At 51.2% G+C, this 27,752-nt stretch overlaps 1 protein-coding gene across 8 annotated transcripts; it reads left to right on the top strand.

Annotated features, from left to right (window-relative positions):
• The first annotated feature begins 179 nt into the window (after positions 1–179).
• On the top strand, positions 180–27,742 carry TMEM268 (transmembrane protein 268). 8 transcript variants are annotated; one of them, XM_046023599.1, is made up of 11 exons: positions 968–1,972; positions 4,497–4,837; positions 4,953–5,100; positions 5,350–5,537; positions 10,238–10,347; positions 12,518–12,625; positions 13,973–14,122; positions 17,667–17,777; positions 19,839–19,919; positions 20,833–21,018; positions 24,415–27,742. In XM_046023599.1, exons 3-11 carry the CDS (start codon positions 5,090–5,092, stop codon positions 24,592–24,594), a joined length of 1,125 nt encoding a protein of 374 aa, XP_045879555.1. In that variant the 5' UTR covers positions 968–1,972; positions 4,497–4,837; positions 4,953–5,089; the 3' UTR covers positions 24,595–27,742. The 8 variants fall into 8 exon arrangements, with proteins under 8 accessions (XP_045879563.1, XP_045879561.1, XP_045879559.1 ...); XM_046023600.1 differs by lacking the exon at positions 4,497–4,837 and having other exon boundaries at positions 968–1,245; XM_046023607.1 differs by lacking the exons at positions 968–1,972; positions 4,497–4,837; positions 4,953–5,100 and adding an exon at positions 180–211.
• Positions 27,743–27,752: the final 10 nt, after the last annotated feature.

Raw genomic sequence — 27,752 nt, 5'->3', positions numbered from 1 at the left:
CTTGTAGAAATGCAGGCTGTGGCATGTCCGCAGCCCTGTGGTGACCATCCTAGCAAGGCCAGGGAGCCAGCGGGAACCCCCATGTGTCCTCTGGGAAAGAGGGAGCCTTCCTGCAATATTTGGAGGTTTATGGGCCCCTGAGAAGGGAGGCAGAGCGGAGTGTTCCATCACGAGGTGATGCCAGGGAACTCTCTATGGAGTAATACACAAGGTCAGTGCTTTCCCGGGGCGCGGCTGGCGGGGGTGGGGGGGCACCTCTTGCTGCAGACCTCTCGGAGTCCCAGGTGGTACAGGTGGGGGCGGCAGCTAGTGCCAAGGGAGCAGCTCTCCTGTGTCTGGGGCTGTGAACGCTGCATACAGACTGTCTCATGAGAGCTTTACACAGGCCCATGAGATGATCTGTTGTGTCCAGAACACGAAGACACCGCGAGGCGAGCTGCTTGGCCGGGGAGGATCTAGAAAGCGGGCAGAATTGGCTTGGAGCTCAGGCAGACCGATCCCCGGGCAGATGCTCTTCATCGTGATGCGCCTAGGATTTTTCATTCGAGAGCAAGCCCCCCCGAGAAGTTTCTGGTCCCCAGACCGCCTCATCCGCCGGGTGCCCCGCCTGCGTTAGACGGGCGGGAGACCCCAGGTGCGGAGGCTCAGGAGGAGCGGCCCCGGGACCCGCGGGCCCAGAGGCGCGCACGCGGTGGGCGGGCGCGGAGGCGCTTCCCGGCGGGCGCCCGGATGATGCAAGGGAGCAAGTTTCCCTCTGGGCCCCAGGAGCCCGGCGGGCGGCCCCTCCCGGTGGGGTGACGGCGCGGGGCGGCCCGGCCGGGGGTGGGACCCGGGAGCGCGGCGGGCGGGGAGGGCGCGGGCGCCGGAGGCTGCGGCGTGGAGGGGCTGCGGCGGCCGCGACCTTCCGCGTCCCCGGGCGGCGGCGGCGGCGGCGGCGGCGGCGGCGCGGCGGTGAGTGTGCGCGGCTCGGGGCGCGCGCCCGGGTGGCTGCGCGGACGCGGGCGGCTGCGAGCCCGGATTGGAGCTACGCGGCCGCCTGGGCGTCCTCTCCTGGCCTGGGGTCCGCGGCGCGGGCGAGGCCGGGCTCACCCGGCGCCTGGAGCTGGTTCCCGCGCGTGTCGGGCGTGGGAGCGGCTCTGCGGCGGCTCCTGGGGGCCCGGAGCCCGGGCCGGGGGCGGGGGTTTCCGGGGAGAAGGAGAGACCCGGGCAGCCGACCCCGGAGAGGACTTGAAGGCAGAGATCCGGGTGAGACTGCTGCCCAAGGCCAAGGCCAGGGCCAGATGTGGTAGCACATCCCGGCCCCAGTGAACCCTGTACCGCTCAGACTCCATCCTCGGCTGGCTCTTTGACCTTGGATAGTTCACTTTCATTTCTGGGTCTTACTTTCTTCATCTGCAAAATGGAGAGCTAGGACCTATTGTCTTTCAAGGCTTTTCCACCCCAAAACTTCTGTGACAGGCCCTCTTACGGCCTTTTGTTGGGGCTTTCCAATTTAACAAAAACAAAACCTGATCTGTGAAAACTGTAAGCTATTTCTCGCTCTCTCGCACTTCCATCCCAGGGAGGCACACGGTTCCTGGGGAGACCGGGCATTCTGTCTCCAGAAATGGAGACCTTTGCTCAGGGACTTAAGGATATCTCCCTTTGCGGGGGCTCACCAGCTAATTAAAAAAGAAGCATGACTGGAAGGTCTGGTTAAAATGCAGAATCAGCAAAGGAAACTAAGGAAACGGGGAGTGGATGACCAGTTAGTTGCAGGAGCCTCGGGGCTGTGTTCACTTGCTGGCTCTGCCTCCGCCCTGGTGTCTGGCTCTGTCTCCCCAGTCCCCCTAGGGCTGGTGCAGGGCTGAGCAGAATGGCAGGCCCAGGATACATGGGAAGGTGATGGATCCACGTGTGCCCACGGCCGGTCGGTGTTTGCCAGCCCCTCTTCCACCCTCTACAGCTTCCAGGTTGGACCAGAGGCTGCAGGGTGAGTGCGGAGGGCCCTCATTGGGCCCATCCTGGCCTCTAGTCTGTACCTGTCTGTGGTTGGCAGTCCCTTCTCTCACCTCCACCTTTGCAAAACCTTTCTCCCACCCCAAGGAACTGCCCGCTCCCTCCGACTGCCTTGTTTGGTCATTGTCTCTTTTTTCTCTTTCTCTGAGTTCATCTTTCCCACTAGTTGGGACTCTTGGCAAGGGAAGACTGACCGAGGACTTTAGCTTTTATTTTTGGTGTTTGAGTTGAGATAACACAGGGCCTGACACCTCAAGGTTCTTAGGGAATGTTTGTGGAGTAAAAATAGTGACGGCTGTATTCCTTGGACGATTCCTATTTGCCCCTACTCTGATTCCTATCAAATCAGATTCGAATTCCTATCTGTACTGCTCTGAGTGACATACGTGCCTGAACTCCTTTAGCTTCAGTTTCCATATTATCCCCTTTTACATGTAAAGAAACTGAGGCAAAACTTGTAATTTCTCTCTGTCAAATAAATAAATAAAAAAATCTTTAAAAAAAAAAAAGAAACTGAGGCAGAGAGAGTTAAGTGACACCCTCCAGGTGACACGGCTGGGAGATGGCAGGACCCTAGGGATACTTTTAAACTATTATTTAACTATTACTCGTTATTTCAGATGAATGAATGAATTCTGATTGAGACTTTGCAGGAGGCTAATTGGGCCAGCTGGGGTGCTGGGATTTCTCCTCAAAGGCAATGCCTCCTTGTGGGATTTTGCAACTATGGGAAACTTTCCAGGGGTGGGGGTGGGGGGTCTCTCTGGACAGCTCCAGCCTGTGGGTGGTTCCTCCTGCCTGGAGTAGGGAGGGTGGGCTGCTGGGTCCCACAGGCCTCTCTGAGACTCCGGTGCAGCTTCTCTGGGCTGCAGGCTGCTAGCTCTGACATCCCCGAGATGTCTGGGAAAAGTGAGTTTTCTTGTCTGGGAAATGAGCCCAAGGATTGTTTGCCTGGTGGGCCCAGGAGGTGAACAGAGGAGGCAGAGAAGGGCTTCAGAGATGGTTGAGATTGTCAATGCTGGGCTCACTTCCTCCGGCTGTTGTTGCTTTTAGGCTTCTTGGGGGTGGTGGTGGTTTGCAAACTAAGAGGAAGGAAGTGAGGGGTGGTGCAATTGACTGGTTAATGCTCAGTAGTGTTTGGGAATGCCTGCTGCGGGCAGGCTCCGGCTAGGGGAGGGGGAAGATGCAATCTCAGAAGCCAGTAGAAGTTTGCCCCAATCACCACTTTTTTCTTTTTTTTTTCTTTCTTCTTCTTCTTCTTCTTTTTTTTTTTTTTAAAGGTGAATTAAAGAACAGACTCAGAGACAGCCAGGCCTGGGTCCTAAGGGTCAGAGCCTAGGAATTATGGGCTTGGACTCTGGAGTCAGATGGCCTGGGTTCCCCTCTGGGCCCTATAGCTTCCAGCCACCCCACCGTGGGCAGGTTTCTTTACATCTTTGCCTCTTAATTTTCTCTCCTTCTGAGGCAAGAGGCCTGTTGAGGGAGTAGGGTTCTGGATGTCATCCCTGGACAGCTGGACTGGGTGGGATTCCCTGAAGCCTGATTACAGGGGAGGACAGCAAGTGTCCGGGAGGAAGTAAATACCTTGCACAGAGCGAGCGGCTGAGCTGGGATTCAGACCCAGGCTCTTTGGTGTTCAAGTCCTTGTTTTTTCATAACGTTTTGTTGATTTTTGGCCTAAGCCCGGTACAGGGCAAGTGTGTGATACTTGTTAGTCAGTGGTTCATTTTTTATATTCTTGGTTGGTGGAGGGGGCTCCCAACTGATCTTCTGGGACCTTAAAGTCACAGCTGGCTCGAGGTGCCTGCAGCCTGCTGGGTCACACAGGTCCCTGCGTGGGAAGCTGCCCCCTTATCTGGTGGAATGTTCTGCTGTCGCCATCTTGAAATTCTTTGTCATTTTTGAACTAGGGACCCCACATTTTCATTATGCACTGGGCCCCACAAATTATGTAGCTGGTCCTTTTTAAAAGACAGAGAAATGGAGGGCGGTGGGGATATGGGAGTCCGGCTCCCCTTTTTAGGGGACTTGCTCCATGACGGTCAGCCCTCAGGCCAGCTTGGAACCAAGCAGATGTGGGCCAACTGGATACTTGTTTTCACCAGCGTCAGGAACCATGGCAGCAAAACCCAATTCCGCTGGATTTTTCACCAAGACGGTTAGCTAGGCCAGTGTGTCACCCCAGAGACTCAGGCCTGGTTTTCCTTGGCGATGGGTGATTCTCAGGGTCCCACGTGGACACATAGCTGAAAGAATGAGTGGGCAGGCTCCAGCCAGAGTATCTGGCACTGGAAACTCCGCTTTGGCGTCCAGAAAATCCCCACGAAGGACATTTCTGCTTTACTGACGAAAGTGCCCTAGGCTCATGATCATGCCACTGTGCTGTCCCTGACCCAGCTCCCAGGGCTTTGGAAAAAGCATTTTCCCAGATCTCTCGGAGCTAGATGCCAGGAAGATGCATTGCTCTCCTCACCGTCCTGTTTCTTGTCTCCTTATAGAGAACGGGAACTACCACTGCTCGACTGACAGTATTTCTCTTTTAGCTTTGGCTACCAGGAAGCTCAAACCCAAGTTCTTGGCTCAGGCATGGCAACTGCACCAAACCTCTAAACACCAACAATGAGAACTAGTAGTTGCGGGATGGCTCCTTTGTTCCAGATGCCCTTGTCTATGCCATATATAGTTAAATCTCTTGGAGGCTAAACCATTTGCCCAAGTTTATAAAACTAGTAGATGGTGTAAGTGTTGTTCACACCGATTACTCCGAATCTGGAGCCCATGCCCTTCAGCACAGACTTCTGCTGCCTCTGCTAGGGACCCTGATCACCTGAATATCTGGGTATTTTTTGTTCTTCATGATTGTTATTACTATTATTTTTTTGTAAACTGTATTTCCTGCCATCCTGATTTTTTTTTTTTTTTTTCATTTGTATCTTGTAATGACTTCTGGGAAGCTATTTGAGATCCTTTGCATAAACAAGGCTTTCCACGATGGATATACTGGTCCTGTGCCTGGCTGCCTGGGGTGCCTGGGTGCTCTCAGTAAGAGAACAGAACTCCCAGATGCCTGAGACTAGGGCGTGCTCAGGTCATGAGCTCCCGGTAAGTGCCTCCATGTGTCTGAGCTGGAGAAGACCCAAGACCAGAGGGAAGTTCTCAGTTCTCCCTTCGAGGAGGGTTTTATTTCTTTCTCTTCACTCCTGAGAATGCCCCCAGCATGACTGGAAAGAGCAAAGTCAGGGGAATGACTCTCGGTGGCTCTCTCTGGCCTTGGGATGACTTTGGTCTTGGAGAGGCCATGGCGCCCAGCCTGCCCAGCCCTGACGTTCTTTCTTGTGCTGTTTTCTGAAGGCAAGCAAAGCTGCGTTGGCTGCTCCAGAATGAACCACAGCTCCAAGAAGGGGAAGTAGAGCCCAGCTGGCTCCCTGCTATGGCCTGTGAACCACAGATGGGCCCCAGCGGGGCAGCCAGCCCATTGCCCGCCTCCTCCCCTGGCTGGAGTGCCTTGCCTGGAGGGAGTCCTCCGGGCTGGGGCCAAGGTAAGGTCATGACCCTTTTCCCCTCCCCCTCTCCCCAGGATGCAGGAGATGGACTCACATAACATGATGGAAGGGAGGGAAGTAAAGAGCGGTAGAGAGTAGAGAAGGACCTTTAGCTGGGGGTGGACATTTTGGGATACGTTTACAGGCCAGACTGTCTTTCCTATCCATTCTCTCCATCCCCATCTTGGAGACCAAGTCGCGATCACCTTCTGCTTGGACCTCTGTCACCGTATCTTCCTAGCTGATCTCTCCTCCTTGCCTCTTTATTTAGGTGGCATTTAGAGAGCACTTTTAAAAATGCAGAACAGACCCTGTCACTTTCTGCTTCAGTGTTTCCCATGGGGCTTAGTGCAAAGATCTGTCCATCACCAGCTTGCAAGTCCTGTGTTAGTGGTTCTTGTTGCCCCTGGCATGCAGTCCTGCCTCAGGGCCTTTGCATCTGCTGTTTCTTCTGCTTGTTATGCTCTTTGCTTGCCTCCTTTCCTCTGATTAATTTCTAGTACTGCTTCAGAGCTCAGTTCAGATATCCCTTCCATGGGGAATCCTAAGTCAGGACTCCCTGATATATTCCTGTTTCTCCCCATAGTGCTTATCCTAGTCTGTAATTAAGTAATGACCTGTGTCATAAAGTGTTGAATGTCCAACTTCCCCACTAGAATGTCAACTCCATGAGGGCAGGGGCTCTGAGTTGTCTTGCCCATCCCTGCGTCTGCAGTACCTAGCACAGGCTTGGCCCTAGATGCTCAGTAAGTATTTTGTTGAGTGAGCAGAATGAATGGGCGGCTAGGTGTAGGCATTTTGAATTGTGGCTGGTTAGGTTTAAAACTTCTTAAAAACAAGGGTTTCTTTTCTTTTCTTTCTTTCTTTTTTTTTTTTTAAGACTTTATTTATTTATTTAACAGAGAGACAGACAAGTGTGAGAGGGAACACAAGCAGGGAGAGTAGCAGAGGGAGAAGCAGGCTCCCCACTGAGCAGGGGGCCAGATGTGGGGCTTGATCCCAGGACCCTGGGATCATGACCTGAGCCAAAGATAGATGCTTAATGAGTGAGCTACCCAGGGTTTCTTTTACTGTTGGTATTGGGAAAGCGGTTTACGCACCCACACGCACACACATGCACACACACACACATGCACGCACACACACCAGTAGAATGAAATGGGGTGAAATAATATTCCTTTGGAACTTGGAAGACAGTGCTCCACTGGTTTTTGGCAAAGGAGCTCCATTGGAGGAGGGAGGAAATTGCTCCCTGCCCCCCACCCCCACATGCATACACACTTGTGCGAGTGCCCACTTCTTTGGTAGCTTTTCAAGTTCTTGTTCTTATCTAGGTGTAAAAAAAAGTACCTCTAAGTGGAGACTTGCTGTTCCCACTCTAAGGAACAGATGAGAGAGATTATTGCTAAGAATCCAGGAACTTGGTTCGAAAGGCAAACAGACGCGGCAGGAAGTCTTGGCATTGCTGGGCCGGGCGCTGTCCTCGGGGTGCACAGAGCCAGGCTGGGGGAGCAGCTGATGTTCCGTAGGCCTGCTGCCCTGGTGCGTGTGGGTTTTCTCTTCTGTGCCGTGAGATGCAGAGCTAGTCTGTGGTCCTGCCTGCCTGCCTTTTGGGCACTGCCTTGGATCTAGCTGCTTCCCCTTCTCATTTTCATTTCCCTGGTAACTTTGGGCAGGTCTGTTTGTCAGAGGCTTTGTTCCCTTTTCCATGATAATGGTTTCCGTCTTTGAGGTTCTCTCAGAGGATGGGATGAGATTGGGACCCTGAAGCCCAAACCCAGTGCCAGGTGTGGACTCAACAAGTCCACTTGGTCTTACTTTATCTGATTCTGTCTTCTTACAGCCTTTATTTCCTTTTTGTCCAGTTTCTCTCATTTGCTTATTTTTAAATCTAATTTTATAATTTTATCTCGTCCCATTTTACCTCTATGAAGTCACCTTAAATCCTTCCTGGAGCAGGTGTGGGAGGGTCAGGAGAAATACGACTCAATCCACTCAGGGGCGGGGTGGGGGGAGTGTGTTTGCTTTATGGCAAGTTCCGAGTCCTGGCAAGCTTGCTTTTGAATGGGCAACAATAGTGGCCAGTTATGTTGTGCCAGACCCTTATTTTCATCCTCTGACTTCTCTGTAAAGCCCTCTGTGGTGGATATGACCCCCCTTCAAGTGAGGAAGCCGGCCAGGGATTTAGGTCACTTCTTCAAGGCTCCTCTGTGAGCAAGAGGCTGGGCCACACTTTGAATCCTAAAGCTCTCTAGCTTTTGCTTCCCCCACCTTGCCACCTTGCCTCCACACCCCTCACCTCTTGCAAAGACCTTGGGAAAAATAAAGAAGAGGAAAGCAAGTAAAGTTCTTTTTGGCCGGGGGTCGAATATCCTGTCACCCTTGAGCTCATAGGCGATACCCTAGGGCATAAAAAAAGAACTCTGTTGGGGTTGGGGACCAGAGTTCTGTCCTGTCAATTCATTTATACATCAAACATTTATTTATTGCCTACTGTACTGAACCCAGCTCAGGGGATTCAGTGATGAGCAGAACCAGTGTGGGAGTACATAGTCTGGTGGGGAAGATAGACTTTACTCAACTAATTAAATAAATATGTAAGAATGTAAGAGCCATTCTGAGTAGGTTTAGCAGAACTTGATCTGTTAAGGACAGTGTCGGGGCAGACTCCCTGAGGAAGTGGCTAATAAGTTGAGATGCCCATGATGAGTAGGATTTAACTGTGTGAAGTCCAATGGAAGTGTTCTAGGGAAAGGGAACAGCATATGCAAAGGCCCTGGGGCAGGAGCGAACACTCCGTGTTCCAAGAACAAAGGAGGCTTATGTGGTGAGACAGAACTGACTGGCCTGAGGTGAGTTTAGCAGGAGGCTGTTTCCCTTAAGGGTTAGGAGAGTGTGTTGAGGAGGTTGGTTTTTGTCAGTAGAGCTCCAAAAAGCTACTACTAAAAGTTTTCCTTAGAGGACTGATGTCTTCCAGTTCGCAGGACGGCCATTGTGTGGGGAGTGTATTGTAGGCTGGAGGAGTGGGTGTAGAGACACCAACGAGGAGGCCGCCACAAGGGCACAATGGAGAGTGAAGGTAGCCTGGCCCAGGCTTGTGTTGGACATGCCAAGAGGTGTTCTGTTGGCCCAGCTGGCAGGGCCCAGAGAGAGGCCACGTGAAGAAGTAGAGAGAGTACATGGGCCAGGAATTCCCAGGAAGGTAGGACTAGTCATTTGGCTTTGAAGACTCAGGGATTGTGCAGAGCTAGCCTCTGAGGTGACAGATTTGGGCCGGCAGCTAACATACTTATGGTTTGATCTCTTCTGTGCTGCTTTATCTTCTGAGCCATGCCCACAGAAAATGTGCCAGCAGATCCAGTCCCCAGCCTTGCATGGCCGAACACTGGCATTCCCCGGCCCCATGGCTGCTGACCTGATGGGCGGCTCTCGGGGCCTGGTGCTGTGGTGGAAGGAGGTCTCGATCCTCCTGTCCAGAGTCTCTGCACTCAGAATGGAAGGTAGATGTGGCTTCATTCCATGGCCAGTCCTCCGTGGGCCTGAGGGGGTTTCAGTCCAGAGCTTTCGCCCCAGCTAACCTCGTTGGTCTGGCCTCCTCGCCGCTGGCCTCCTTGCCGTCCTCGCCGTCCTGCGGGAGTGTTTAGACAGCTGTTGTGACCAGGCTGGGCTAATGTGTGGCGTGTTTGTTGAGGTCAGACTTAATTCAATCGGTGCATTTGAAATGTTGAATGAGTTGCAGACACCCTGAGGACGGGTTACCAGTAAATTAGTTCTGTGGTGCTGTATCCCCACAGTGGGTTTTTGCTGCCACAGAGTGGCTCGCAAAACACAGATCCATCTTCTTATGGTTCTGGAGGTTGGAAGTATGACTGGCGTCACCGAGCCACAGGCCTGGGGTCAGTGTGTCGGCAAGGCTGCTCTCCTTCAGGAGCCCAGGGGATAGTCTGTTTCCTGTTCTGGCTTCTAGAATCCACACAGCTCCTCAGCCTGTGAACCTTCCTCCACCTCCAGACCAGTGGTGTTCCATCTCCGTGCTTTTCTTCTCCCCATCACACCCCTCCCGACCTTTCCGCCACAGCCTTCCTCTTCCATTTTTAAAGAGCCTTGTGATGACATCAGGCTCACCCAGACAGTCCAGGAGGCTCTCCCTATTTCAGGCCAGCTGATTAGCAACTGTAACTCCATCTGTAAACTTCATTCTCCTTTGCCGTGTGAGGGAACATATTTCACAGGCTCTGGGGAGTACGGCAGGGACATCTTTGGGGGCCCTTGTTCTGCCTGCCTCAGTCAGACGGAGCCCACTGGGTGTGTCATATTGGGGTGAGCTTCCTTTGCGGTGATCATATAAATGTCTGATACGCCACCTTCTCCAGGTAGTTAGTTGTTAAGTCTCTTTCATGATGGGGAGCTCACTACCTCCAATTCTTTGTGTGGACAGCTCCCATTCTTGGCAAGTTTTTCCTTCTGTGGTCTTGCCTTGTGTCTGGATCGCCTCCACGCTCTGGTCCCAGTTCTGCCTCCGCAGGGGTCTCCTGTCAAGTTCAGTGCTTCTCGCATAGGGACTCAAGGGCCGCCACGCTGTCCCCGCTCCTTGCCATGAGAAGGGCCTCATGGCCAGAGGAGGTGATGCCGTCAGGCTCTGGGCTCGTGCACAGTCATTCTCACCAAGCCAAGTGAAGCTTCTGGTCTGCTTTCAGAGCTCCGCAATGGCCAGGTCCTCACGGTTCTCCGGATCGACAACACCTGCGCACCCATCTCCTTTGATCTGGGCGCCGCCGAGGAGCAGCTGCAGACCTGGGGCATTCAGGTGAGTGCTGCTTTTCTTGAGAGCCTCCGCCATGTTTCCTTCCTTTTCGCCTCCCGCCTGTCTGCCCGTCCATCTGTCCTTTCAGCCAGTTGTTCCCAGAATATTCGCTCAACACCAACTCTGTGCTTCATAGGATAGGGCAGCTAAGGAAAATGTATGAGAAGGGTCCCCTCCTCCCTGATACCTCACTTAAGGGATACGTGTTTGGGGGTGCCCATCCTTTGCCAGGTGCTGAGCTGAGCGCTGGGTACCGTGGGGGTGACCAGGACCCAGCGCCTGTGCTCACACTGCTCATGGAGTGCAGTGTGATGGTCTTGCGCCAGGTAAATCAGGACAGCGGGATCTGTCCCGTGCCAGGTAGAGGACTATCCAAGGTGCTGAAGCCATTCTCAGGAGAAAATGATGAACTCATCTGGGGGAGTCCTGGTTCGGAAAGCATCACGGAGGAACAGATACTTGATCTGAGGTCTTGAAGGAAAAATAGAGGAGTTTGCTGGGTAGACAGGACGAAGGGCATTTCTGGAGAGGGAGCTGACTATTCAAAGGAAAGTTGCCTGAACTCATTAGATGGTAATGCCATGCTTTCAAGCATAGTGATTTGAGACATAGGCTTCTCAGCCCCGTAGGTCTGGGTGCAGATCCAGCTCTTCTGCTTCCTGCCTGTGTGTCGTCCAGCAGGTGACTTAACCTCTCTGAGCGGCAGCTCCATCCTTTATAAAACGAGGGCCATAGTCATCCCTATTACATAGGGTTTTAGTGAAGAGGAAGGAAAATACTGCTTGAGGGATGGTTGCATTGTCTCTGGCCCGTAGTACATGTTCTGTACATTGTAGGTGTCGCTGTTGTTACAAAGTAGCCCGAGGTGGGGTGTCTGTCTTCCCAGTCACCAGGCCCTCCCCTGCACCACCTAGGGAGGACTGGTTGGGGAGGGGAAAGATACACTGCTAATTTGAGCCTGAAGATTTGAAAGTTTACTTCTTTCAAACTGAATTGCATTTGTGTTTCAATAACATCTTATCACTTAAAGGGAAACTTTCCAATTGACGGTACTAACGGCAGAGGAGCAACGGTGGCTGGTTTATCACCCTCTAGTCCCTTCCAGCCTTTGTCCAAAAGAACATTTTTCTTAAACCGTTGTCTGTAGATGGGGTTTTCTTTTCGTTTCTTTTTTCTTTTCTTTCTTTCTTTTTTTTTTTTTAAAGATTTTATTCATTTATTTGACAGAGAGAGATGTGAGAGGGAACAAAAGCAGGGGGAACAAGAGAGGGAGAAGCAGGTCCCCCACGGAGCCGGGAGCCTGATGCGGGGCTGGATCCCAGGACGCTGGGACTATGACCTGAGCCGAAGGCAGACGCCCAATGACTGAGCCACCCGGCTGCCCCCCAGATGGGGTTTTCTTAACTGGGGAACAGTTTGTGTATTATTCTACCATGTTTCTAAATATCATCTTTAATGGTTAAGTTCTGTTTTCTTAAGCAATCCACTCTTATAGGGCCTTTGTGTGCTGTGCCATCTTTTCAGGGGCTGGGGGGCGGGAAGATGGCAGTTTTCAGTACCGTGGGCTGTATACACACATCTGTTGAAGCAGCGCATAACCACTGGAGTAGGCGGAACGAAGGTCCCCCCCAAGGTCCTATGTATACGCACATTTATAGCACACATGTTAGCATTGTCAATGTGGTATGTTATTTAATATGCACGCCTCCCCCAAGGTAGATATTCTTATTGTCCTCATTTTGCAGAAGAGGAGCCTGAAGCTCAGAGAAGTGGGGTTCCTTGCTCCAGGTCACCTGGCCCATGAATAGAAGGGCCAAGTTTCGGACCCAGGCTCCTGACTCCAGGGTCTGTGCCTTAACCTAAGCTATCATGGGTCTGCCGCGAGGTCCTGAGCCTTGGGCTGCAGGATCCCCCCAGGCTGTCCTCTTGGATCTCAAGTTGCCCCACCTCCCCAATGGCGCCCAGCCTTCCCTGAGCTGAGGGCAGCATCCTATGATTGCCATTCTGAGCACTCCGAGCTCCTTGTTCTGCCTTCCGGGGCAGCCTGGACTGTGCCTGATCCCCCTTCCACCTGACAGTCACATGAACTGGTAATGACTTGCTTGCATGCAGGAAGGAGGTGGGAGTGGTTCTCCATGGCTGATTGGTCTCTTTCCCTCGCTCGGTCAAGCAGGTCCCTGCCGACCAGTACAGGAGCTTGGCTGAAAGCGCCCTCTTGGAGCCCCAAGTGAGAAGATACATCATTTACAACTCCAGGCCCATGCGGCTGGCCTTCGCTGTGGTAAGGGGGAGGGGGCTGCGCGCCAACCCTGCTGCGGTGCCCTGTGGCACGGCTGGATTTGACATTGTATTCTAGAGCCTGCTGGTGTGGGTAAGGGACTTGGGGCTGGGGGTCCAGCTGTCTGGGATACGGCAGGATACACGGACCTGGATGTGGTATAAGGAAATCGATATGAGAGAGTCGAAACCAGATCCTCGTGTAAAGAATGGGAGGCAGAGCTTACTGAGGCCAGAGTTTGGGACTGACAAACTGAGGACCTGCCAGTGAAAGTTTGGACTCAGTGTCTGGCTTTGGTTAAGAATTGTCTTCTCCCTGGGACTTGGTTCCCCCATCTGTTCAGCTGATAGGTCCGTTCTAGCTCTGATCATGTATGCAGGAGTGTGTAGAAGTCTCTATATGTATGTGTGCATGTGTGTCTACACGTGAAGACATAATGTGTGCATGTGTGTCTACACGTGAAGACATACACAAAGAAACCTCCTATCTGCCTATAGCTCTGCAGACTCACACACACACACACACACAGAGGTACAAAGAGCAGAGCCAGTATTTGAACCCAGGCAGTCTGATTTCAGCATCTGTGCTCTTAACCACTCAGATCTGCCACTTCTCTGTGCTCTTGACTCCCATGTCTGCTGCTAGAGAAGGGAAAGGAATGGCCCCTGGTATGTGGTCATTCTCTGACAAGTGCTAGGCTATTCCATATGTTGTCTGATGAACCCTTAGAACAACCTGTGAAGCAGGTATTATCCCCATTTTACAGATGAGGAGATTGAGGCTCAGAGCATTGTTCTTTGTGTGTGTGTGTTTTTTTTAAAGATTTTATTTATTTGATAGAGAGAGACAGCGAGAGGGAGCACAAGCAGTGGGAGAGGGAGAAGGAGAACAGGCTTCCCGCTCAGCAGGGAACCTGATGTGGGGCTCGATCCCAGGACCCTGAGATCATGACCCGAGCTGAAGGCAGAGGCTTAACCGACTAAGCCACCCAGGCACCCCCAGAGCATTGTTAATAACTTGTCCAAGGCCACATGTAGTGGTTGAAGGATCAGTGTGTGTTTCCGACTCAAATTATCTCACTCCCAAACCCCTGTCCTGCTTCTACTTTATTTCAAATCAGGGTAAGCAGGGATTCGGAGGAGCTCTCCTGACCACTTGCCTTTACTATTTCTTATGGACAAGGAACAAGGGCTCCTCCTCACAGACCCCAATCTGTCCCTTCCTGGCCCTGTGAGCTCTTGGTCTCTGAGGAGGGCGTCAGATGTGTCCCAAAGGTGTCTCCCTTTGAACGGAGCAGCGTCATTCGACCACCTGTATTCCTGATCGTGCTCTTTGTCTGGTTTCTCGCAGGTTTTCTATGTGGTGGTGTGGGCCAACATCTACTCCACCAGCCAGATGTTTGCCCTGGGGCACCACTGGGTGGGTGTGCTCCTTGTGACCCTGGCCGCCATGAGCCTGACCCTGACCCTCGTGCTCATCTTCGAGAGACACCAGAAGAAGGTGAGCTGTCGGGAGAGCCCAGTGATGCTCCCTCCGCAAAGGGTGTGCTGGCAGGAGAATCCCAATTCCCACCTTTCTCTTCTCCTTTCCTCAGAGAATTTCTCCAACCATGACAATTCATCGGGCCCTTATGCCCAGTGAGTGAAAGAAATGACATCACATGTGTGATTAATTCCTCTCTGTTTTTCCTTGTCTAATCCCTGGGGGCTGTTTTTCTGGGAGCAAGCTGTGTTTGGAGAGCATCTGGGGCGGGGGAGGAGGGCCCTTTGGGTTCACCGAGCCCTTTGATGCTAAGAATGGCCAAGCTGGCATTCAAGGCCAGGGCACTTAGATCCCAGGCCACGTTCTCCGTCAGTATCCTACGGCATCGGCGGTCTGCAGATGGCTGCCATCTCCAATGACCAGAAACACAGTGGCTTAAAACAACACAATGTGTTATCTTAGACTTCTGTACTTCAGGGATTCGTCCTTTCTGGAACCTCTAGGGGAGAATGGATTTCCTGCCTCTTCCAGCTGCTGGAGTCCCCCCTCCATTCTCTGGCTTATAACTCCTTTGTCCATCTTCAAAGCCCAAAATTGTGGGTCTAGCTCTTCCCACATCTTTGACTCTGAGTCCTTGGGCTCCTTCTTCCACTCTTAAGGCCTCTTGTGATTACATTGAGCTCCAGGATTATCTGGGACAATCTCCCTTTTTTAAGGTCAGCGAGTTAGCAACGTTATTTCTACCTACGACCTCAATTCCCCTTTTGCCGTGTAACGTGATTTGGTCACACGTTCTGGGGAGTAGGACTCAGGCACCTCTGGGGGCCATCACTCTGCCTGCCACACCGCCACTGCCTTTCCAGCTGCTTAAGAAGCTCCCCTGGCTCCTGGCACGGAGTTGGACTCGGAGATCTGTGCCTGCCTGACTCGGGAGGAGAGGGACGCTGGGGAGTGTGGTCAGAGTTCGGGGTATGAATTACGTTTAGTTCCTGTGCTCATAGGGACAGCTAGGAACTTTATGGCTTAATCATCCTGAAAAGATCTTTGTTGGGCTTTGCAACAAGGCTGACGAAATGATGCTGCCCTTGGGCTCTGTTGCAATTTTCATGGCTCTTGTGCTGGGCATATAAAAAATAAATTAAACTGGCCGCGCCTGCAGCAAGAAACTTCTTTCGGCGAGGGGAAGAAGTAAAGCATTCTGTCTTAGCCAGAGCAAGGGAGCTACGTGGCACCTGTCAGGGGCTTCAAGGAGGCAGTTCAGAGATGCCTACGGAGGCCATTCTGTGACCTTTTCTGTGCCTGCCTTGTTCGGCTGGTACTCACAGCACCGAGATGAAGAGGACCCCGTGTCTTTACTCAGAGGGGCAGCATGGAGGCCCTGGGAATGCGGTGGCCCTCCTGTCATCCGTGTTTGCTTGTTCAGGGAACCCAAGGAGGTTCTTTCACTCCCAATAATGACCACCATTTAATGAGCACCTACTATGTGCTCTGTGCTTGGCACTTGCTACCTCTGACTGCCAACTAAACAAGGAGGCAGATTTGCCTCTGGCGTTGGCTACCTCTGCAAGCTGGGGTAAGTTACTGACCCTTTGGGGCCTTAGTTTCTTTGTCTGTGTAATGGGATAGTCATCGTAGCTCCCACAGGGCGCCCAGCTGGCTCCGTTGGTAGCGCATATGACTCTTGATCTCATGGTCGGGAGCTCAAACCCCACTTTGGGTGTAGAACTTATATTTTAAAAAAAGTGGCTCCCCATCAGGTTTTTGGGAAAATTAAATGACTTAATATGTGCCAAGTACTTACAATGGTGCCTGGTATAATGGAAATACTCAGCAAGTACTAACTGTTAGGATTATTGACTCTGTTCGCCCGTGGGGAAGCCACTGCGTGGAGAGGATCAGTGCCCAGTCTGTGGTCACACGGGCTTCTGGCTCTTGCCTCAGCTCGAGGATTTCTTCCTCCTCAGATCCCTCATCACTTGGACCTTTCAGCGCCCGCTTCCTGACCACCATTGTCCCGCTTCCTGTCCTGCTTGTACCGTAGCATCCTTGAGAGCCCAAGCATTTTGCATACACTGCCTTGTTTTCCCCTTGTTGGGGGTGTCATGAGCCCTTCTCAGGGTTGGAAGGTCCGTGAAGGCCCATAAGACCCTGCCTTGAATCGCCGACGGAGTAAAAGCACGTTGCTAAAGCATGTGGGAAGTTGTGGCCAACAAGGGACCGGAGAAAATGACTTCGACTCAGTATCAGCATCAAACTGATGTCAGGAGCTGACGGGCATTGGGTGTTCATTCTTCCAGGAGTTCTGTGTGGGTTGGCTCATTTCCTCCTTACTGTGAGGGCGTCTCTCTCCCCTTTTGGAGATGAGATGGAGGCAGAGAAGTGGGTAATTCGGCCAAGGTTATCAGGCAGTGAGAGGCAGAGCCAGGGTCAGGGTCTGAACTCCCGCAGGCGCAAGTTTCGGAAAGGGCGCATAGCCCTTGCTAAGTCTCCAGGCGAAACAGAATGTACTAAGCCCTTGTTTTCATAGTCGTGGCATCCCTGGAAAATTCACTCTATTTTAGATCCATTTAAAAGATAAAAAACACTATGTTTCCATGCCAAATGGAGCTGGGTTGGCCGCTCAGAGTTGTTAAGTAGGTTTACCTGTGTTCACACGCGGTGGGGAAGGTGGAGTCTGGGGGGTGGGAGACTGTTCTTCCGAGTGTGGATTGTCTCTCACGGGCTTCAGTGGAAGGCATCCCTGGTCCCTGTCCCTAAGTGCCAGCATTGCTCTTCCTATCCCTGCGACGACCACAGGGCCTTCTTGCATTCTCAAAAGCTCCCTACAGGAGTCCTGCCCTCGTAGGGGCCTGGATTGTCCATGATGGGGTCATCATCTGGTGCGTCTCTAAATCCTTACGGGGTCTCTACTTCAAACCAGCACTTTGGGTCCTGACACCATTCCTCCTCTCGCTCCTCCCTCCTCCCCACCTTAGCCTGTTTAGTGAGCATCTACTTAGTCTACTAGATCTATGGTGTCTGGTTGGTTTGGGTAGGAAAGAAGGGGATGGATTCCTGGAGTCTCTTTCCGAGGGCCAGGCACTGTGCTCAGTGCTTTGGAAAGTGGGTGCTTTATTTACATTAAATAAGCAGCTTTCAAACCCACCCACACCCTCCCCCTGCAGATATCTCTGTCAACATACTGGCCTGTGTCCTGGGCGCTGGGTTAAGTGCTTCACACATAGTGAAGTTCAAGCTTACCATGTTCCCAGGAGTCAGGGACACTCTTTTTCCTTATTCTGCAACTGAGGAAAGCAAGACTTGGGGAAGCAGCATAACTTGTCCAGGGCCACACAGCTGGGAATTAACAGGGCTGGGCTTCAACCCAGGGTTGTCTGACACTATGGAATTTATTGTCCCCCAAACCCCGCGATCCCATTTTATAGGGGACGTGATGCATAGATCTCAAAGGCCAGGACTGCCCCACAGTGTCTAGAGGCAGTACAGTGTGAGTATTGCTCAGGACCCAGGAGCTCCCCGGCAGTGTGGAGATCCGGCCACGAGACCCGTGTTTGTCTTACAGGCTAACAACAACACAGACCTTAGGCTGGCGGCTGCCAACGGAGCCCTCCTGCGACACCGGGTGCTGCTAGGGGTGACGGACACAGTGGAAGGCTGCCAGAGTGTGATTCAGGTACTGTGTCTAAGAGTGACCTCGGCTTGGGGACCTGCGTTAGGGCTGGCTTGATGGGGAGAGGGGGCCTGCGGATCCCCCTGTCTGCATGGTATCTTGGGTTCTGCTAATGAGACGAGTGTGGGCAGCCCTTCCCTTTCTCCCTGCTCCAGCGCTTCTTCCCAGAAACCCATCTCTGGGTGGTGACCCATAGCCTAGAAGCTGTGCAGGGCAGGTCTGGAAGGAAGCTTGGAGACCGTCTAAGCCATGCTCCTCATTCAGCATTTATTCAGGTGACAGAGGGGACCTTCTCTGGGCCAGGCCCTTCGGCGAGCCCTCAGGGGCCCACGCAAGGTTCCTGGAGAGGCAGGTCACAGACCCTGAGGCTTTGTCTACCTGGCTTGGTACATTTTTTTGGTTCAAGTGCCCTGGGAATATGTTAAGTGACAAGTATGAGGTCACACAGGGGGTCTGGCACATAGCTGGGGCCCAGGTCTCCTGACCCTGGCTGGCCTCTACCCAGTAGGATTGCTGGATCTCAGCACCACATCCACGTTCTCACTGGTCCCCCTCTCCTCGGAGCCCAGGGGTGGGCATGTAGGCGGGACCTGGGAACAAGCTCCTTGTGTACGTGACCTGTTCATCCTACAAATACTTATCGACATTCCAGGCCCTGTTCTAGGTCCTGAGGCTGCAGCAGAGCACAGACAGGCGCAGATCCCTGTGTTATGGGGTCTAGCACACCTGAGATGGTGTAGGGCAGAAGGGGATCTTGCCTGACCCCATGTGTGTGCGTGTGCATGCATGTGTTGAGCTCAATGATGTCACAAGATTTCTGGTAATTCAAGTGTGACATCATAGACTGGGAGCTCCTGGAATCTAGGGGTCCTTTGAGTCTCATTTTTTCCCGAATCCTTTTTATGGATTGTCACACCGGAGTGCCTTGGCATGTGTTAGCTGAACACATGGATGGATGGATGACTAATGTACAGGCACATCCTTGAAAATAACTGGGGCTGTCTTTCAAAATATAGCTGAAAAATAACTTCAGTTTCAAAGTAGTGTCTTAGGATGAGCTGATAGGTTATCTTGGATTTTCGTTCACTGTATCGGGGATGGGGAGGGGTGTGGATGGTCTGAGGGGTGAGTCATGATGAAACGAGAGTAGCCATGAACTGAGAGCCACTGACCCAAGCTCATGGGCAGCTGGAAGCCAATGAGGTCATCTGCCCCACTTTGTATGTGCTTGGAAGATTTCATAATAAAAAGCAAAAAAGAAATTTGTCTTACAAAGGTTCCCTTGGAGCCAAGACAATGAGAGACACTAGACGGCAACAGGGATGAGACCCTGGGTCCCATGGGTCTGTCACTGGGAGGAGGAAGGTCTGGGATCCAGAGGAAGTGGTGGGTGGTTGGAGGCGTGAGGTGTGGGCCACCCGTGTCTCACAGAACTTCCGTTGTGACGTGAGGCCAGGGTGGACCCAACAATGTGTAATGAGTGTACGTGGAGGGTTTGGGCCTGGATGCGTTTCTGCTGACCTTCTGGGGACTGGTGAGGTTGAGGGGGAAGGAGAGGTAATGGTAGGTAAAAATTTACCCCACTCCCCTCCTCCCAGAGCACTCAGGTTGGCTCTCCTTCCTTGAGCCTTGAGCCGTGGGGCTGGGTGACTGGAAGGTTTCACTCATCTGCTTGTGGGGCTCCAGACAGCAGGGCACCCCGGCCCCTAAGGATGAAGGTCGTAGCCCCAGATGAATGCACGATGTCCAGGATGGTCTGGCGTCTCTCTGGGATGCTCAGAGACTTGGAGCAAATGGAGCGGTGGCCATTTTGAACAGGGTTTGACATTTTCCAAATGCGCATGCGAGGCCTTTTTCTCCCAGCTGTACAAAGGAGTCCCTGCTATGCATGAGACTCTGGGAGAGAGCAGAGAGGCATGGTCCCACCAGAGACTGCGTGGATTTGCTCATCCCCAGAGTGGCGGACCTTGGGCGAGGAGGCAGGAGGTGAAGGATAGTGTCAGGGATGGAGAGTTCAAGGTCAGGCTGGCTTTGAGCCTCCGCCATTATGGCTTCTCTCCCCAGCTCTGGTTTGTCTACTTCGACATGGAGGACTGTGTGCAGTTTTTGTGTGACCACATTCAAGAGATGAAGATGAGCCAGGAGGTAAGATACCATAAGTTAAAAACAAACATAAATAAACCAGGAAGCCAAATTGTGCAGATTGTATTTCCCTAAGGTTAGACAAATGTCTAAGGAAACATTACTTGGAAGGAGGAATGCCTACATATAATCAGGGGTTGTTTTTGCCTCGGGAATTGTTACTTCTTAACTAGATTTCAATTAGCCTCCTTTTCAACTAATTGCATTTTCCACATTTCCTAGCGTGTGCATATATTTATTGACAACATAATAATTATATTAATAACTAATATAAAGATAACAAATAATAAAGATTCTGGCAGAGGGAAATACCACGTATTTAGATGACTTTCCCATGTTTGAAATGCCTTTTACCACTTATGATCACGGTGCTCTTGCTCTGATCCCACACACAAGGACACTGAAGCTCTGACAAGTCCTGCAGCCCCCATCGAAGGCAGCCACAGGGACGGTTGGTGACTTCAGGATTGGAGCACAGCCCTCCTGTCTCTGAGTCCTGGGCTCCTTCCCTGGGATCAACTTTTCCCTGGGCCCTGCAAGGGCTGTCCTGAGTCTTGAGGTCAGGATTGTGGTTTAGCCTGATCCCAGCCCGTTCGTCCCTGTATGGTTTTGGGTAAGGCCTTTGAGCTGTGCTTTGCTCATCGGCAGGTACACATGACCCAGGCTGCTGTGAAGAGCGAATGAGAGCGTGGAAGGGAGAGTGTTTTGGAAGCTTGTAGAGACCGTAGAGAATCTTGTAGGTGGTTATCAGACCTCTTGAATGTGGCTCAGTTCCAGATTGTCCTGAGGTCATCACCTGAGTCTGTAGATGGCTCCGTCCATCCTCTGTGGGTCTGCAGCGCAGGGAGTGACTCAGCCTCCAACACACCACCCGACTTGGGACACCATCCACGTCCCCTCTCTCTTTCTTTTGCAGTCCTTGCTGAGAAGCAGATTGAGCCAGCTGTGTGTTGTCATGGAAACTGGGGTGAGCCCCGAGACAGGGGAGGGGCCTGAGAACCTGCTGGAGGAAGCGCCTCTCCTGCCCAGTGGCCCTCATCCCGAGGAGCGGCCCCTCATGCAGACTGAGCTTCGCCAGCTTGTTCCTGAGGCTGAGCCGGAGGTAAGGGCCACCTGGGATGCTTGGGGCCACCTTCCCTCCCAGGGTATCTGTGTGGAGTCCGTGTGGGGCCTCAAGTTGTCAATCTTAGGGAACATGACTTTGCTGAGTTGGTAGGGGCCATACAAATCTTCTAGCCTAGTAGTTATCAGTATTTTTTTTTTCCTTACTCTAGCACTTTAAAAATAGTTTATAGGAATTATTTTCTACTGCTTGGTCTTTTTCCCACATTTCTAAATACTTTGGTAGTTCCATGGGATATCTAGTTGCATGTTGTTGGGTCGTAGCCTACTGAGCCATAAACGTGTTCATGAATATTTGGGTCATTTTAAAAATCTGTCTTTCAATTAGTCTGTCATCTATCCATCCATATACTTGAATTGCAGTCGGGTATATAAATCTTATATGCATTTCTGTTGAATTCCAGTGCCCCCCAGCCCCAGAGTTCTGTCAGTTCCTGCCACCCACCTCTGCTGGGTATGACCAAGTGCTGGTAGACCAGATATCTGATTTTTTTTTTTTAGCTTGTGTCCTCCATGAGGACAGATTCACTATCTGGGAAACATGCACCAAGGGGTACCCTCAGGCATTCTGTGATGGAGGGATGCACTTGCATTTCCTTTTCAGGCAATAGATTTGGACTAAAGGCCCAAACCAGCCCAGACTTTCCCTTTTGCCTTGGTGGGCCCCTAGGGCATCCAGCAAATGGGACTCCTCAAAAGAGAAAGTGATAAATATATTAATCTCTTCACTTGAATCCCACTGACTTTATTTTATTTTATTTATTTATTTATTTTTTTAAAGATTTTATTTATTTATTTGACAGAGAGAGATCACAAGTAGACAGAGAGGCAGGCAGAGAGAGAGAGAGAGGGAAGCAGGCTCCCTGCTGAGCAGAGAGCCCGATGTGGGACTCGATCCCAGGACCCTGAGATCATGACTTGAGCCGAAGGCAGCGGCTTAACCCACTGAGCCACCCAGGCGCCCCTCCACTGACTTTATTTTAACTTTCATTTTATTTCCTTTTTTTTAAAAAGATTTTATTTATTTACTTGGGAGAGAGAGATTGAGCACACAAGTGTGGTGGGGAGGGGCAGAGGGAAAGCAACAAGCAGACTCCTTGCAGAGCAGGAGTGTGGGACTTGATCCCAGGACCCTGAGATCATGACCTGAGCCAAAGGCAGGTGCCACCCAGGTGCACCCCCCCCCGACTTTTTTTTTTAAAGAACAGAAAAGATTGATAAGGTCATATACTTTGCTGTGGCATGCCTGGGTTTATATGACATAGCCTGTTAAATCTGATGGGTTTTTTAAATTATTTTTTCAAATTCATTCAAACCAATGATAATACAATATCCTGTCATGAATATCAAGTGTGTGTGCACATGTTTTTAAAGTAGCTTCCCTTTATAACTTAGGTAAGGAAAATATAATCAGTGCCCAAGTCTCAGCGTGGGCCAGACAGACCGTCATATTTCAATAGGAAACCAGCCCCTGTGAAAGACAGAAAAATAGTTATCATCACCTCTTGCATCCTAACAGATTTCTTATCATGCATAAAGTCCTTCAAGGTACCCTCCCGGGTATGGATTGTTTTTCCTTCTTCCTGGTTGGGTGAAAAAAGATTCCAAGAGGTCAGCTGACCTTCCCAAGGTCAGAGAGCAAGGGAGAAGGTAGCCAAGCCCCAAACAAAAGCCAGCCCTGCAAATTCTAAGTACATTTTTCTTGCCATAGTTCTTTGCCTCTTATGCTCTTGATTTTAGACAAGATTGGCCAGGAGACCAGTCTGAGTTAGGGAGTGGTAGGCTCCTTGGAATTTTCAGTACTTTTCTAGCACCAAGGATGACTTAAAGGAACCAGCAACCCTACAGAGGGAGGTGGAGTTTCTGCTTTCTAGAATAGTGATAACGATGGTGATATTGGGGACACTGAGTACGAGGCGGGAGGCGGGAGGCTTTCTATCGATTAGTTCCTTTAATCCTTCCTCCAGCTAGACCAGCTAGATGCTGCGATATTCTCTCTTCCGCTGTTGAAGAAAAGGGCTCAGCAAGGGGAGGCGACTTGTCATGGTCGTCAGAAGGTACCAGGCGGAAATGGTCACTCAGCTCCTTTGATTCGGAAATCCTGATTCCCCTGACATGAACAGCCTGATGTGACCCGCACCTTACTTTATTACTTTCATCCTGGATGCAGGGATTGCGAAACAAGCTCAGTGCCCGGCTGGTGGGAGCATTTCCTATGGGGTCCCAGCTGCCAGTCCAACAAATCGAACTTTAGAGACCAAATGTGTGAATAAGAGCATGCATTAAATCCAATTAAAAATTTTTTTTCTTTTTACTTTTTTTTTTCATCACAGTAAAAATATACAAAATAGAAAATTTGCCACCGTAACTGTTCCTAAATGTACAGTTCAGGGTACATTTGCATACATTTGCATACATTTGCCTTGTTGTGTGAGCCTCCGCATCAAACATCTCTGGAATCTTTTCTTCTCCCCAGACTGAAACTGCATACCCAGGAAACACGGACTTCCCCATTTCCTCTTCCCCCAGCCCCTGGAAAGCACATTCTACCTTCTGTCTCTCTGCATGGACGACCACCTGTTTCATATAAGTAGACTCATAGATACAATATTTGTCTTTCTTGTGATAAATCTCTGCTTTTTAAAAGCAAACTCTAGGTACCGTGGGAGTACGTGTCCCAGGAAACCCGGCAGGTGCCTGGGATGAGTTGAAGGACCCTGCGCTGCCATCGTGGGGGTGATTCCCTTGCCCCATCCCTGTTTGCTAATGATTTTCTTCAAATGCATCACTTTGACCTCGTGCACTTTGTAGTCTCGCAGTCATCTGAAGCTGGGAACAGTGCACGTGTGCGTGTGATTGGTTGGTATAAATCAGCGGTCACTTTTTTTTATTCTAAAGATTTATTTATTTGACAGACAGAGATCACAAGTAGGCAGAGAGGCAGGCAGAGAGAGGGGAAGGGAAGCAGGCTCCCCACTGAGCAGAGAGCCTGAAGCTGGGCTCGATCCCAGGATCCATGACCTGAGCCTAACGCAGAGGCTTTAACCCACTGAGCCACCCAGGTGCCCCCAGCGGTCACTTCTCTAGTGCTTTGAGGCTCCATAGCTTTTTTATGGTTATTCTTACTGCCTCTGAGCAGTGAGGTCACCCATTTCAGAGGTGAGGAAACTGAGGCTGCAGGCAGCCCACGGGGTGAGTAGTGGAGCTGGGGGTCCAGACCATTCCAGGTGTCTCCCAAGAGCCGCAGGTGAGGACCTGACAGGGTTCTTCCCAGTAAGCATCACTGCTGCTCTGGGGTGGTGAGGACCACTTGGCTTTCCCCTTGTGCATTAGATGCTTCTCAGCGGCCCTCACTCTGCTCCCCTGCCTCTTCCAGGAGATGGCCCAGCAGCTGCTGGCGGTTTTTGGTGGCTACTACATCCGGCTCCTAGTGACCTCACAACTCCCCCAGGCAGTGGGGACACGACACACAGACTCTGCGAGGATTCCCTGCCCCTGCCAGCTCATAGAAGCCCATATCCTGGGCCCTGGGTGCTGCCCCTTCCTGGCCAGGTGACCTAAGGAGGAAGGCACCCAGCTTCCGGTGAGACGGAACGTGAGACGTCTGGAAGGCTTGGAGCCCCAGCTGGCTGACGGCGAGCCCCAGGTGAGGAGAGAAGCATCTAGAAGCACTCTGAAGAGTGTTACTCATGTCAGCAGCAGGGGTGCCATGCTCGCTCCAGGACTCTGCACAGAAAGGCCTGTTGACGTCCCAGGCTGACCCATGGCCTTTCCAGAAGCTGCTGGTTGCCAAGCTGGTACTCTTAGTGCTGCAGATGGAAGACCACTCTCCCAGGCCTTTCATTGTTTGGAGAGCCCAGGAAATGTGAAGAGGGTCCCCACTGGGCCAACCATGCATCCAAAGCTTGGTCTCCGATGATGCTCCCAATCCTTGACTACTTCATGTCAGATGGGGAAACTGAGCCTTGGAGAGGACTCTGCTCTCAGTAGCATTGCCTTGGCCCTCTACAATTCCTAATCTGAAGGAAAGAAGTAGTTCTCAGAATGTTCTCCACTTTCAAGTTTCTCCTGCCCTGTATTCTATGAAAAACAATGGTCCCATGTTGTTTGCTACAGATGTCCAGGGGACAGAGGAAAGAAGCCAGCAGAACGTGACTGTTGATGGAACTCTTTGGAAAAGATTGATTCTGTCTGATCTGAGGGTGTATTTTGTTTAAAGGCATGCATGCTTGTGGTTGTGGGTTTGTCCTTCAGGCCTCGAGCCACAGTTCTCTGTTTTCTGACACTAACACAGTCCTGGAATGAAGCACAAACCTGTCACCTTTGGTGTTCCATGAAGAGCTTGGGGCCTTCCAGGTTCTCTGCTCCTGAGTAAGTTTGAAGACCAACTGGTCCATAGGCCCAAATCAAAGACATGCCTTGGCATGGAAAGGCTCCCCAGCCTCCAGGACCCAGCTCTCATCTGTAGCTTTGGCTTCATCTCCCACAAAACTTCTTGCTTAGTTGAAACATTGTCCTGGACTAACATACCTGTATTCTGTTGTGTCTTTTGAACTCCTATGCATGCTTCAAAGCCCAGCGTTACTTACCCCTCCTTCAGGAAGCCTTTCAACATAGAGCATGCCCTGCTTCTCTGCCTCCTTTAAATTCTTATGTAGCTGCTGCCTTTGTTGAGATTTTAGGTTATTCTGTTTTCCTATGTGCATGTGTGTTTTTCGAGCTAGAGTAAGCTCCTGAAGGACAAAGATCTTACCTTACAGCTTTTTTGCATGGCCTGGAGCTGCTAAAGAAAAAAAAGATCCCATGGATCAAGTGCTTTGTCATCTCCATAGTAACATTTGCAGATTGTGCTCTCTATTCAATTGAATGATGAGGTTGGCACTGACCTAGGTTCTGGTCCCGACTGACGTTTCTAGCTGTCCTCAATTTACCCATCTCTATAAAAATGGGTAGACAATGGACAGGTTGGATGATCCTTAATCACCCTTCCAAAGCCAAAGTTCTGACTTCTTCTGTTGCAGTCTAGCCCTTGGCCTGTTATGTTTTAATCTACATGTAGAAGGTCCTCTAGCTTTGCATGACTGAGGTGGCCCAGACCTGATGGGCCTTTGGACAGAACACGGGCTTAGCGAGCAGGAGACCTGGATTCTTATCCCGGATAGGCTGCTTCCTAGAAGTATGACCATTGGCTACATCACTGACCAAGGGCCCGTTTACTCCTTTACAAGTGGATCTGGTGAACATGAATCGTGTGGGTGACTTGCTGTGTAAGAGACCAGTCTGACTGTTTGCTTTCTCTGAGCCAGAGAAGAGAAATCGTGGACATAGACCCACCCCGGGAAGGTGGGCATTGTAAGACATTTCCCTTTCGAGATTTCTCTGAGGGCATCTGTGCTCAGGCTATCGCGGTCCTTCTCACCTGCTGGAGAGGAGATGTGGGCTGGGAATGGGATCTGTGGAAGCCCGTCTTTATTGTCCTCCCATAAAACCCTGGTATATCTCCTAAGAGAGTAAAAATGTGTCTGTTACGTGACAGAACAGCTGTTCTTCCAGTTCAAGGCTGACTTACAGACCCGCCTGGAGGGGTTCTTTCCTGCCTTTTCCTCTGCAGAGTGTCTGGTGGTCTCATCTGGTGGGCGGAGCATTCAGGTGTGTCCCCACGTACTTCCTTTGCGTCTGCCCCTTGGTTTCCTCGTTCAGAAAATCCTGTGATTTCTGGCTTGCCCGCCTCCCAGGGTTGTGTAAGGATCAGAATCCGTAAACGGACTTGTGCTTCGCTTTAAGGCTGTGTGCCGAGGACAGGCAGGGAGGCAGTGCGGGCGGTGTGGTGTCTGGACTGGGGAGCGGAGGGTGTGACTCAGAGCTTGGATTCTAGACTGACTCAGATCCAGGTTCTGCCGCTTGGAGCAGCGTTCTTCCCAGCCTTGGGTGTCACTCTTCACGCGTGGAATGAAGGTAAGTATACCTCCGAGGCAGGTATTGTGAAGATGAAATGTAAAGTACTTGCAACTTTTGAGCTGCAAGCTTGAGTAAGAGTACAATAAATTGTTGCTATCTGTATACATATGTATATATTTTTAATCTCTCACCGTGTCTTGTATACCACAGGTGCCCAGGCTGTATATTTATTGATGTAGTAGGTCATTAACAGTTAATGCTTATTCGGTCTGCATCAGACCTCAGTTACTCCAGCACTGTGGGGCATGTTCACATGAATAAAGCTTCTAGTCCAGTCTCTCTGAAATTCAGTACCAGGAGACAGTGCAGCAGCAAGCTGATGACTTCGGGCCACCTGCCCACAATCTCTAATCCTCCCATTCCTCCATCTCCTCATCGGTAAGGGAGGGTGTGAGAACAGAGGGATTAACCGAGGTGTTGCTTGGGAAGTACGAGGTCTGGTCCATAGTGTGGTCAGTGTGGTCACAAGTCAGGGCTCCATCAGCGATTGCATTTCCCTGCCACTGCTGCGTGCTCTTTGCTCCCTGTGTCTGCCAGTGCAGGCTCAGACCTGCGTTGTTTAGCTCTGAGAACTTACCCATTCCGGTGTGCTTGTTCTATTGGTGACTGGGGGAGGGAAAGTATGATGATACATTGTCTGCTTTGCCTTTTACTTCTGACACATTGTTTTTATTACATGGTTTTAAAAAAATGGAGATATAATTCCCATAGCATAAAAATCACTTTTTTGCAAAAAGATTTTATTTATTTATTTGA

Source organism: Meles meles, chromosome 11 (genome assembly GCF_922984935.1).
Source record: "Meles meles chromosome 11, mMelMel3.1 paternal haplotype, whole genome shotgun sequence".
NCBI lineage: Eukaryota > Metazoa > Chordata > Mammalia > Carnivora > Mustelidae > Meles > Meles meles.
This window is presented reverse-complemented; position numbering and strand designations above follow the sequence as displayed.

Coding starts and splice junctions, on each gene's coding strand:
- TMEM268 (XM_046023600.1), top strand. Junction 5,538..10,237: donor TCCTCCGGGCTGGGGCCAAG/GTAAGGTCATGA, acceptor GTCTGCTTTCAG/AGCTCCGCAATGGCCAGGTC. Junction 12,626..13,972: donor TGCGGCTGGCCTTCGCTGTG/GTAAGGGGGAGG, acceptor GGTTTCTCGCAG/GTTTTCTATGTGGTGGTGTG.